This window comes from Synchiropus splendidus, chromosome 4 (genome assembly GCF_027744825.2).
Source record: "Synchiropus splendidus isolate RoL2022-P1 chromosome 4, RoL_Sspl_1.0, whole genome shotgun sequence".
Taxonomy (NCBI): domain Eukaryota; kingdom Metazoa; phylum Chordata; class Actinopteri; order Syngnathiformes; family Callionymidae; genus Synchiropus; species Synchiropus splendidus.
The window spans coordinates 19,664,101-19,674,833 of NC_071337.1; the positions used below are offsets into that span (position 1 = coordinate 19,664,101).

General features: G+C 41.8%; 1 protein-coding gene across 2 annotated transcripts; it reads right to left on the reverse strand.

Moving 5' to 3' along the window:
* Positions 1 to 657: 657 nt before the first annotated feature.
* LOC128757355 (plexin-C1-like) lies at positions 658 to 10,323 on the reverse strand. Of its 2 annotated transcripts, XM_053862572.1 has the most exons (17): positions 9,352 to 10,323; positions 8,198 to 8,323; positions 7,644 to 7,778; positions 7,417 to 7,517; positions 7,017 to 7,122; positions 6,795 to 6,957; positions 6,613 to 6,715; positions 6,469 to 6,541; positions 6,342 to 6,389; positions 5,972 to 6,105; positions 5,716 to 5,895; positions 5,369 to 5,477; positions 4,872 to 5,042; positions 4,639 to 4,803; positions 3,986 to 4,085; positions 3,800 to 3,901; positions 658 to 3,336 (listed from the first exon to the last, which is right to left on the reverse strand). In XM_053862572.1, exons 1-17 carry the CDS (start codon positions 10,321 to 10,323, stop codon positions 3,311 to 3,313), a joined length of 2,814 nt encoding a protein of 937 aa, XP_053718547.1. In that variant the 3' UTR covers positions 658 to 3,310. The 2 variants fall into 2 exon arrangements, 1 of the variants encoding a protein (XP_053718547.1); XR_008414373.1 differs by lacking the exon at positions 658 to 3,336 and having other exon boundaries at positions 3,844 to 3,901; positions 3,986 to 4,514.
* Positions 10,324 to 10,733: the final 410 nt, after the last annotated feature.

Genomic DNA, 10,733 nt, shown 5'->3' on the forward strand with positions numbered 1-10,733 from the left:
TTGTTTAGTAATGTTTTTGATCTAAACATTGTCCATAACAGAAGCACAAATTCTACAAAAAAAAAGACGCAGGATTACTTTTTTTTATTGAATATGGCAGAACCCACAGTATTTTCTTTCTAGTTTGAATTTCTAACCGCGATCATCCGGTCACCAGCACTTCTTTATAAGTAAATGTGTAGCCAAGAACAAAGATGTTTTTGTGACATGGACATAAATCATGAAAATTGTAGAGCTCCGGAGAAAAAACCTTGACATGAGGTTGTTTTGCCTTCACCAGGCAGATAACATGTCAATGGGATATGAAGAAGGCTTGATGGCCCACATCCGCCTGGCCTGTCCTTGGCTATCACTGCAACAGAAGATGACATCATTTCCTGCTTTATCACCTTTGACAACAGTGCTTGCCTCTCTCCAAGCCCATCATGACAGAATATATATATATATATATATATATATATATATATATATATATATATAGTACGACAACAGACACTTCATACAGTATATCAGCACTTTATGATATGATTACTAACAATTTACTTTATACATCTTCAATGGTGTGATATCTGGATGATCAAGAAAGGTTTACAAACACTAAAATAACTCAAATACAATTAGCAATAACAATACTTTATTACATCAGTAAGGTTTCATGGTCAAGGAGAAACCCCTAGTCATGTCATACTGCTTTGCCTTTAACATTATATCACAAGAAAGCCACGACACGCCACACAGCAACCCTGGAGTCCAAATATTTATTTGCAACTTTTGCAGCAAACACTAAAACAAATGCCTGTTGGAATAAATGATGATGAATGTCATCATCCATTTTAGTGAGCTCACGCTGAAGAGTGGACTAGCCAGGTGAGACGGGAAAAAGTTATGATGGGTAACTATTTTCATTTGGTCCTCCATCCCATGGTGCACCTACAGAGATGTTCTGTTTCAAGTCGCATACTTACTCCCTCACCCTACTCACATCAACACTATTTTTTTTGAGTCTCAGAAGAATGTCTTGGCAAAGTGAGAAATGGGAGAACATAAATGAATGAGGGATTTAACTCAGCAGTTTTATATTTCAATGTCTTTTGTTCTTCACAAAAAGAAAACATGATCCCTTCAGCTTCATATGTGGCTACAGGACTGTTTTAACCAGCAACATTTCAAACTGCACCAGTAACCCAATACCTTGTTCATCACAAAGTAGATAGGTCTCTTAAACAGGGTTCTCTAAGTATCCAATTCAATATCCTGGCTAGTATACATGGGCCCTAGAAGTGCATTGTTGAGAGCTATATGTATTTCTTATTTGGCTGAATGAAAGACGGAAGTATGAACTGATGCATCCCCAAGAGAGCGCAAAAGCTTGCTCTGCAGTATGAAAATGAACATATAACTTCCTGCTTAGAACCCTCCAGACTGTGGTTTTACAGGTTTCAGTCAATTTCTCTTTAACTATGTTGAAGCACCGTCATGGTCTGCTGAGCAGCACACATTTGTTCCCTGTGATCACTATGCTCTCTTACAGCATTCAAACTAGATCTGTAGTCAGACATAGATTAAATCTATATGAAATCGAAAATAAAAATTCCATCAGAAATTTTAGAAAATTATTAGTATTAATACTGGTATTAGTATTTGAGCATAATCTATTTTTCACTTGTATCTTTACTTTTGTTTTTTCTCCATCTTACTACTGATTTATCATTTATTCACATGGTATTTTATTTAGTTTTGACATGAATCCATTGAGGATTTACTTCACTTAATAATAATTCTCCCCTCACCTTTCTTGATGCACCACATATTTGACTTTTCAGGGTGCCATCCATCTCTCACACTATTGCTGGAATGGTTCCACTCAAATACCTTTCTGGGTTAGTATTCTTGGAGGAAAAATGTGAGAACGTAATCCACTCGTTTGGTAGCGTTCAACCAATGATCCATTAGGAAACAGGCAGGTATCAGCAAATCTCATTTCTACTTTTTCATCACACTTAAAACTCATTTCATGCCCATGTGTAACTGCAGAAGTACTTCGCAGTGCCAAGTCTTAATATTTGAAAATTCAAATTTTACTGTCAGATGGCTCTCAAGATCTTTTACATTCATTTAACACAACATGCACTGCTTCACAAAATAAGAACATAACAGAAATACAAATATGTCACTCAGCAGCTTGTGGGTCGAACAGCAGAAGTTGCATTGCAGGTCACGGCAAAAAAAAAAAAATCAGATCCTGCATTCTGATTCTGGTGGCTATTATGCGAAGTTTGAACTTTTTATGCACACACGGGCCTACATTTGTCAGGCTTTAAAACATATGTACAAACATATGTATTACATTCCCATGAAGTTAAAGATGAGATGCTGAATTTTATTCAGTGTTGATTGTACCATGTTTTTTAAAACTACAAGTTCAAAGCTACTCTCATGTTGTAACGTACAGACTGCTGACAAATGGGTCGGACACATAGCCAACCCATTACAACAGTTCATCATTGAATCAGCCATTGTTTCAAACCCAGTCATTCCACATCTTCTCGCATGAGAATGCTCCTTCAGTTTCCTATATTTATTTCTGCTGAAACTGTATCTTAAACCACTTTCTGCAACAGCTCACTGCGGCGGTGTCCACTGCAATGGGCTGCAATGGGCGCAGGTTTTTGTTCCAACCAATAAGGTTGTGGAACTGGTGGTGCTATGGATTCTCAGAACTTTGGTGCTGTCTATAGAACCAGCCCTCAAACAAGTTTACGTTACTCAAGTGAAAGTACATAACTCAGTGGCAAAAATGACAAGTCACAACAATTTTCCGAAAGCAGAGGCGGTTTCAGGCACGACTATATTTTCAGCGCATTTTCATTAACGTGTAACAAAAATATATATAAAAAAAGTTGCTTTTTATTTATGCATGTGGGCAATGGCTGCCCCTATTGGAAAAAAGCAATACACACACAAGCATTAAGACTCTTGTTGTTGCAATACTAGCTCATCCTTGTTGAGTGTGGACTATCAGACAAGACGTTTTATGGGGAATACAGCGAACAATATTCAGAATTCATATGATAGGATGAACATTTCTGTGGGTACCACCAACTTCATACTTCACAATATGTCAAAGAGAATTGATTTCTGATAACATTCTATTGTTTGATGTAGAACTGTGTTATACAAAGAAATGGTAGTATGGGAAAAAAGAGAAAGAAAATCTGCTGGACGGAGGAGGTCGGAGGGTGTCTCGCCTTGGGAGTATTTCAGTGTAAGACCATCACCGACTGCATGCCATGTTCTGAATCTGGTCTGCTCATTTCGTTTGAAAGTGGACCAAACCTGAGACAGGAAAAAAGTCGAAGGTGTTTGTGGGTCAGTTGTAAATTGTATTAAATCACGCTATGGTATTCAATCCTGAAAGCCAAGCTTTTTATTCATGCTTCTTGCTCACGCCAAAAACATCCAGTGGGTTACATTACATTTCTATCATCTTGCATCTCTCTAACAATATCTTCAGATACTGTGCGTCCACAGATAGCAGACTCAATATCAGAGACAGAAGACGAGGTCGGTTGACAGAGTCAAGACAAAATAAATCAGTAGCTTCTACTCAGTTTGAGGGCAAACCAGGTGAGCAGCAGCCTGTGACCCTGCAACCTCCTTTTCTGGGAGACAGCACTACGAAATACTACGCCCCCTGCTGCTGAACTGAAAACTTGTTTGCTGTATAACAGCTAAGCATTGGCACTTATGCAAGAAGAGCTTTAATAACTTGATGAAATCCTGAAAAGACAGAACTCACCTCGTCTGATATCATTCCTGATGTCCATCTCCACAACACCCATCCATTGGTTCATCTGGACTGTCAGCTTCTTTTGCTTCCTCTTGTAAACTATCACCACCACTGAATGGTACAACCAGAAAAGTTAGGAAAAGGAAAAGTGCCAGGCTGTAAAAGCGGAATTGTAAAAGGCACTGTTTGTGTTACCAAAGAAAATGACGACAATCGGCAGCAGCAGAACCAGCAGAATCACGAGAAAGAAGGAGGATGGTGACTCCAGTGTGACTGTCGTGTCCCCGTACATAATCTGACAGACAAAAGCAAATGACCAGGAAGAGAAACTCCTGCTAGATAGTGATATTAAGAACAAAAACAGTCTCTCAACGGTAGCAAGATACTTTTCATTTTTTGTACTCCAAAATAGCATAGTTGGACACAGCAAGGTTCAGAACAACTGCCTCATTTCAGTTACCCGACTGTGTGGTAATTGCTCAACGTAATAAAATAGACTTCACCCTGTCATCCCTCTTCACTATAAAGCTTGTCACTGTTGAACACAGACACATAGAGACGATCCATGTGCTTTGCCCAAACTATTAAATGCATCTTCATGCTGAACTACATAAAATAATTACGTTTCTGTCAGTCTTTCTTTCTTTCTTTATTTTTATTTTACCAAATTGTGTTTTCTCACGTACTTGTCACCTACTTACATAGGTAGGACCAACACAGGAAACTGCAACAAACCACAAATTTGCATGTTCAGACTGTGAAAGTGAAGTTTCTAGGTCTCTGTCTTCATACTCATGACTCACGTCCGCCTTGCAACATTTACTTCAAAATGTGTTGCACAGACATACCTTTATCTCCTTAAACACTTTCACAGTGTTTCTGATTTCACAGGTAAAAAAATCTATGCTGCCACTTGTTCCTCCAGAGATCATAACACAGGGATACTCTTCACCATTCAGCACCCCCCAAACTGACAGCTCTGCTGTCGTCATTTCCAGATGGTCTGCTTTTTTCTGCAACAAGAGCACAAAACAGCCCTTTGATATACACCAGTCCCTTCATATCAGAAACCTGCACCGACCTGTATGGTGATGCTGAGGTCGTCACCCTTCTCAGTGGAGGTGAAGCTCGTGAACACCGGGTCGGGGAAGTAGATGATGTTTAGAGGGCAAGCTAAAGTTTGGTTAGCAACTCTGAGTGACACACTGACTGTTGCTGCTTCTTTGACTGCTGGCGTCTCATATGTTAGATTCTGTGCAGGGAGAGAGGAGAAGATTAAATGAACTGGAGTCAGTGAACAAAGTTCCAAGCAGTCACATGATCTCCTGTGCAGCTGTCAGAGTTGTACATAATTGTGTGGAAAAGGATGGATGGAAGGAAAAATTTTAAAATTATAATAACAAAAATGACCCCAGATGGGACACTGCAACAATGTCATTCAGTGTGATTTCTATGAATGTATACTTTTAATCTGTATAATTTAAGTTTGTACACAGCATCATCTTCTAGAAATTATAAACATAAAATACACTATAACACTGAATAGAAGAAGGAGCATGTGCGTGTGCGTGGACTCACTTGATGCGTACTAGCCAAAGGAAATTTGATTTCCTGTGGTGTTACACTGTGAACGATCCCATCCACCATGTCTAAATAAGACCCTGAGAGCGTGATGTTCCTCTTTCCACTGAAACAAAGGTTGAGAATGGAAGGATGAGATGATTGCCATGAACTTATTTATACAGTTTTGGATGGAAACGCTGCTGGATGTGCAATTCCTCATCGGGCCACCAAGATAAGAGACTCGACTTCACACTCCGTTTTGTAAAATACGAGAATAATTTTGGCGATAGAGCGAAGATTATGTGTTTACACAGGAGTGTTTCAGGGTAAATTTATTAACCCGAGCAGAGGAGAGACGCTACCTGATCCAGGAGCTGTTTGGCATGACGCTGCTGCAGGTCGGTGCAGACACGTAAGTGACTTCTGCACTGCCATGGCAACTGTCGTCTGGTAGCACGACACATATGTTGACCACTCCTTTTTGGTCAGCAGGGGGGATGTGAAACACCAGACTTGTCTCAGTTCTCTTCAACACAGCGAACCTAAGCACAGCACATGGAAGACAGTTAAGATGAAAGAAAAGTATTTCATATGATAATTCAACCAGAAATGACTCACTCTTGAGGGGTGCAGTCCAGCTCAAACTGAATCCTCCCTTTAGTGACTTGACCGAGATTATGACCTGACAGGACTGCATGGTTTTTGCCGTAGAAGGACACAGTCTTTGGGGTGACTGATGTGATGTTCGGCATCTGGTATGAAAACACAGAATCAACACATTTTGTTTTTGTGTTTTCATCTCTGATTATAGTGCTTCTTCCCCTCAGTCATCAGACTGTTAAATTTGTGATCAGCCTTTGCTATTTTATTTTATTTTATTTGATTAACAGCGCTTTATTTCGAAGCACTTTCCTAGTTGGTGGAACCCCCCACTGACCATGGCAATAAATTCTATTCTGATTCTGTTTCTCAATATTCACACACTCACAGAACTGCTGGTCCCCGACTCCACAGACAGACAATCGCTGACCTGCACCTGGGAGGTTTGAATAAATTTAATGTTTTTTTTAATAAATAGAATATAATATAGGTAATTGCCATCACGATGACATTACATTTCCAATATCACTGTGCCAGGAACAAGCGTTACCGGTCCAGCTGCATCCAACCGAAACGCACTGCAAACATCTGAGACAGAAAACAACGATTGAATGTAAATATCACATGAGCTGTATCAAAAAATAAACAAGCAGAGTTACAGAGCAGAGGTGCGTGGTCCTTTGATTTCAGTGCAGTTTTGGAGGGTCACCCTTTCCTGATGTGTTGACCGCCCAAGTTCCATCTTAAGAAGGACGTCTGTACCTGTCGATGCAGAGTGACACATCTATTGATCAGCTGTTTCCAATATGACTGATGTTGAGGAGAAACTCAATTGACTGACTTTTGATGGGAAGCTTGCTGCTTGATAAGACGCAGGTGCATCCTGGGAAACTCTGAGGAAGACCATTCCTACACAATACGCCAGACCTCACAGGAAACTGACAAGCAAATCCATCGCGAACCTCTCGACCTGCAGTGATGTGAGCCTGGACCTCCAGTGCGATCTGAGAAAGGTTCTAGAATTAGGTAACAGTGAGTCTTGACAACTCAGCAGCTGGTTTACCTGGCCCATGCTTTGCTCAACAAGCCTGTAGGAGACCAGCTTCTTTTGGTAGCTTTCAGCATAAGAGATCCAGTCTTCACTCTGGCATTCACCCTCAAACATGCACCTGCAGTTTTTTAAGTGATTGGATAGAGAGGTTATTTGTTCAAATGTACCTTCAAATTCATGCTCTTCCTGTACATCCCATAACCTGGTTCAAATAGCATACCTCAGCGTATCAGTATTATCCCCACTCTAATACATCAGTGAAGTCATACAGAATTATCTTTAGGCCTGGACCGTCACACATCCTGATGAAAATGTAATGTGAGTAGCTGGTGACACGAGCATGTGATGTGAGGGTGATGTTTTTATTACGCATTAATACATTGTTACACCTCAACAGGTGGCTTCACCAGACCTTTGTTCAGGACCACACCAGACACATGTCGGGTCCTGTGCAGAACAGCAGTCCTCCAGACGTGTCATTGCACTGCACTTTGACATTAGAACACGCTTGACCTGCAACAAGCCACAGTGGTTTCGACTTCAGCCCACCACACACACACACACACACACACACACACACACACACACACACACACACACACACACACACACACACACAGCAAACGCCTGGATACACACCTGGTTTTTGAAGGCTGCGTACAAGTGCTTGCCGTCCGTATCATCAATGTGCATTTTGGGAAATACTTTGCGATCATTGCTGGTGCGGTAGAGAACTGTGGGACATGTTGTTTGAAAGTTGCTGTCCACAGAGAGCTGCCGAAAATAAGAGGAGGAATCATGTTGAATGGCCTTATTTATCAATGAGTGAATGAGGACAGCTAACTGGAGTATGTTGTTCCATGGGGTACTAAATGACATCAGGCTGAAGTTATCCGAACACTCACATAAAAGATCTACACCTGAGGCCTGAAAAGACTTCTGAAATTAGACCCAACATGAAAGAGGTTATTGTTGGGTGGCAGCTTTCACTACAATCCTTAAATCATATGAGGAAGCGCGCATGTTGTGCCCCCTTATGTGCATTCTTGTCAAAGTCCAAAGGAAATACTATAGAGTTCATCTGAGCTCAGTCAAAACTATTGACAAAATGAAACTGAAAATTTAGCAACTCACCAGGAAATTTCACTCTTTTATTTTCAGACGACACACTGCAGAGTATTTGTAAAGCTTACTTTAGTCAGCTGACCATCTCCTGTCCCGATGAAGAAAACCATCCACGTCCTGACTCTCGTGGCCAACACGGCAGTCATGTAATTCTTTCGGTAGAGAACTTTCTTTGCACTTAGCGGATCCTTTGGCTGAAAACAGAAACATTGACATCATTCTTGATATGAACAATGGCATGTACAATGCACAATTTATCAACATTCAACATTGGTTTTCAAATTTGAGAAGCTGCTCCACATCTAAAAATGTGAATGACTTAGCTATGAGACTATAGACTATTCACAGTTCTATGTGATACGCGCTCTTCCCTCTAACGGGCTTCACTATTGGTTACAAGCCTAGGCGAGGACTGTAGGGACTGGTAGGGATCTACATCGAAAACTTACGGGTCCTTGGGACTGAATCCGACCCATGTAATTTTTGGTGGTTTTGAAATATCTATAGTTGGCTCTACACACTCAAATTAAGTACAGCATGAGGTCATGAATGGCAAAAATCAATGTAGACAGAGGGGATTCGATAAAGATAGAAAGTCTTGTTTGTGTTTGAATGAATGTGTTTTGTGTTCTGAGTTATGATTATGAGTACGAGTTTGACAATGACCACAGATATGCCTCATGCGACAACAATCCATTGAGTATTAAAGCAGGGTTTGATACTGCATTCTATTTCAACTTATTTTTCCTGTTACTGAATGCCAGGACAGGCTGTCTAGCACACTGAAATTTTAGCTAGTTCAGCCAATTCCCAGATATATTTGAAGAGATCTTCACCTGGTTGTTCTTTATACTTTTCTGTGACGCTGACCTTTGCGGTCATACTTTTCTGGCATTCTCAAGACATTATTTAAGTATTGCTCTTTCATGTAAATATGTAAATAATGTTCATTTGGGAACTCCTGCTCCAGTTGTTAAGTTACTTCCCTCACAGGTGTCCAGGTACATCAGTGAGTGGGCTGGGCCAAAACTGAACTCCTGGTAGTTCATTACATTTAGTTAATAGACTGAATAGTGTTTTCCAAAGTTTAGTTCTAGGTTTAGTTCGACATAATTACGTAATAGCAGGGTGTTGACAAACGCCACAGACACTCAGCATTGGTGGTACTAAATAACGACACATTAAATCTGCATTAAATATGCGATTATAAGAAACATCCTACCAGTTCGCTGTTGCAAGAGCCAGTCGTCTTGAAGTCTGGGTCACAATTATCATCCCCACTGAGATCGGGAGTGATGTCGAATAAGACCAACTCGGTGCTGGTGGGGCCTCCATCCCGACTGAACACACCGGCCCAGAGCACCGGCCCAGAGCTCGGTACCACCGATGACGCTATGAGTCGGGTTTCATTCCACGGATACTCAAAAGTCGCTCCCCGCGCTGACCTCATCATGTCCCTCTTGTGTTCTTGTGCCTGCATCCAGACCAGTCGAACCTTGACCCCCCTCTCTTCTTCCTTCCCACCCCTTTTACCCTTCATTTTAGGAAACACGTTCGACAACAGATAAACGGTGGAGTTCATCTGGAATCCGTCCACAAACTCGACATCGTGTTTGCTACTGAAAACCGTGTTGGTTCCGAAATCTGCCTTTGAGAATATCTCCCTGCGTCTCTCCTGGATCGTGTCGTAGAGAAACACCACATTGGCGTCAGGTAGGCAGCGGCGGACCTCTGGCTGGTCTTTGAGATGCTTCAAGGCCGTTAGAATATAAGTCACACGTGCGCTGGAAGGCGCCTTCACGTCCACCAACAAGTTCACAGACGAGCCGCCGCGCATCGGACCCACCAACACATTCTCCTTGTGGATGAGAGAGTTGATGTTGTTCAGGTCCAGCACCTCGCAGTAGCCGCACACGCGCTCCGTCACCCCGCAGCTGACCAGAGTTCGATTCCTGACAAACGGCAGCAACACTTGAACTGTCAACGTCCCATTGACTCCCTTCAGAGTTCGCCTCTGTGCTAAAGCCAGGTCGTGGTTGAGCTGGTAAAGACTCTCATCCGTTGCGATGTACAGGGAGCTGTTGCTTACAACCAGGTGACGCACGTCTCCATCAAGAGTGAAAGTTTCATCCACCATCGAGCTTCCCCCTCCGATCACCAGGAGGACGAAACTCAAAGCCAGCAGCTTCGACATCTTCTTTTAAGTCATCCTCGTGTGGTTCCGCGTTGATAGAAAAGATAAGTAGTAGAAGTAGAGAAATGATCAGCTCATTTCTCTACTGATCAGCTCTCAGGATGGACGTCATATTGGGGGCGGTATGTGCATGTGAAAAACAGCTTAAAAGACACCTAGTTTCATACTGGTGTGGGTGAACTTGGCGCCTCGAGGCGCCACTAACTGAGGAAGTGGGCAGCTGCTTTCGCGTTGAGATTGACACAACTCTCTCAGTGTCATCAATGCTACTTTCTACGTGCATGGTTTTATACCTTATCATGAGTTTGACTTGAAACTGCACGTGACACATGCATACGCATTCTCATGATGTACTTACGATGTATCCCCAAGTCAAGTGACATCTTCTTCTCTTGCGAGTTCAGAGCTTT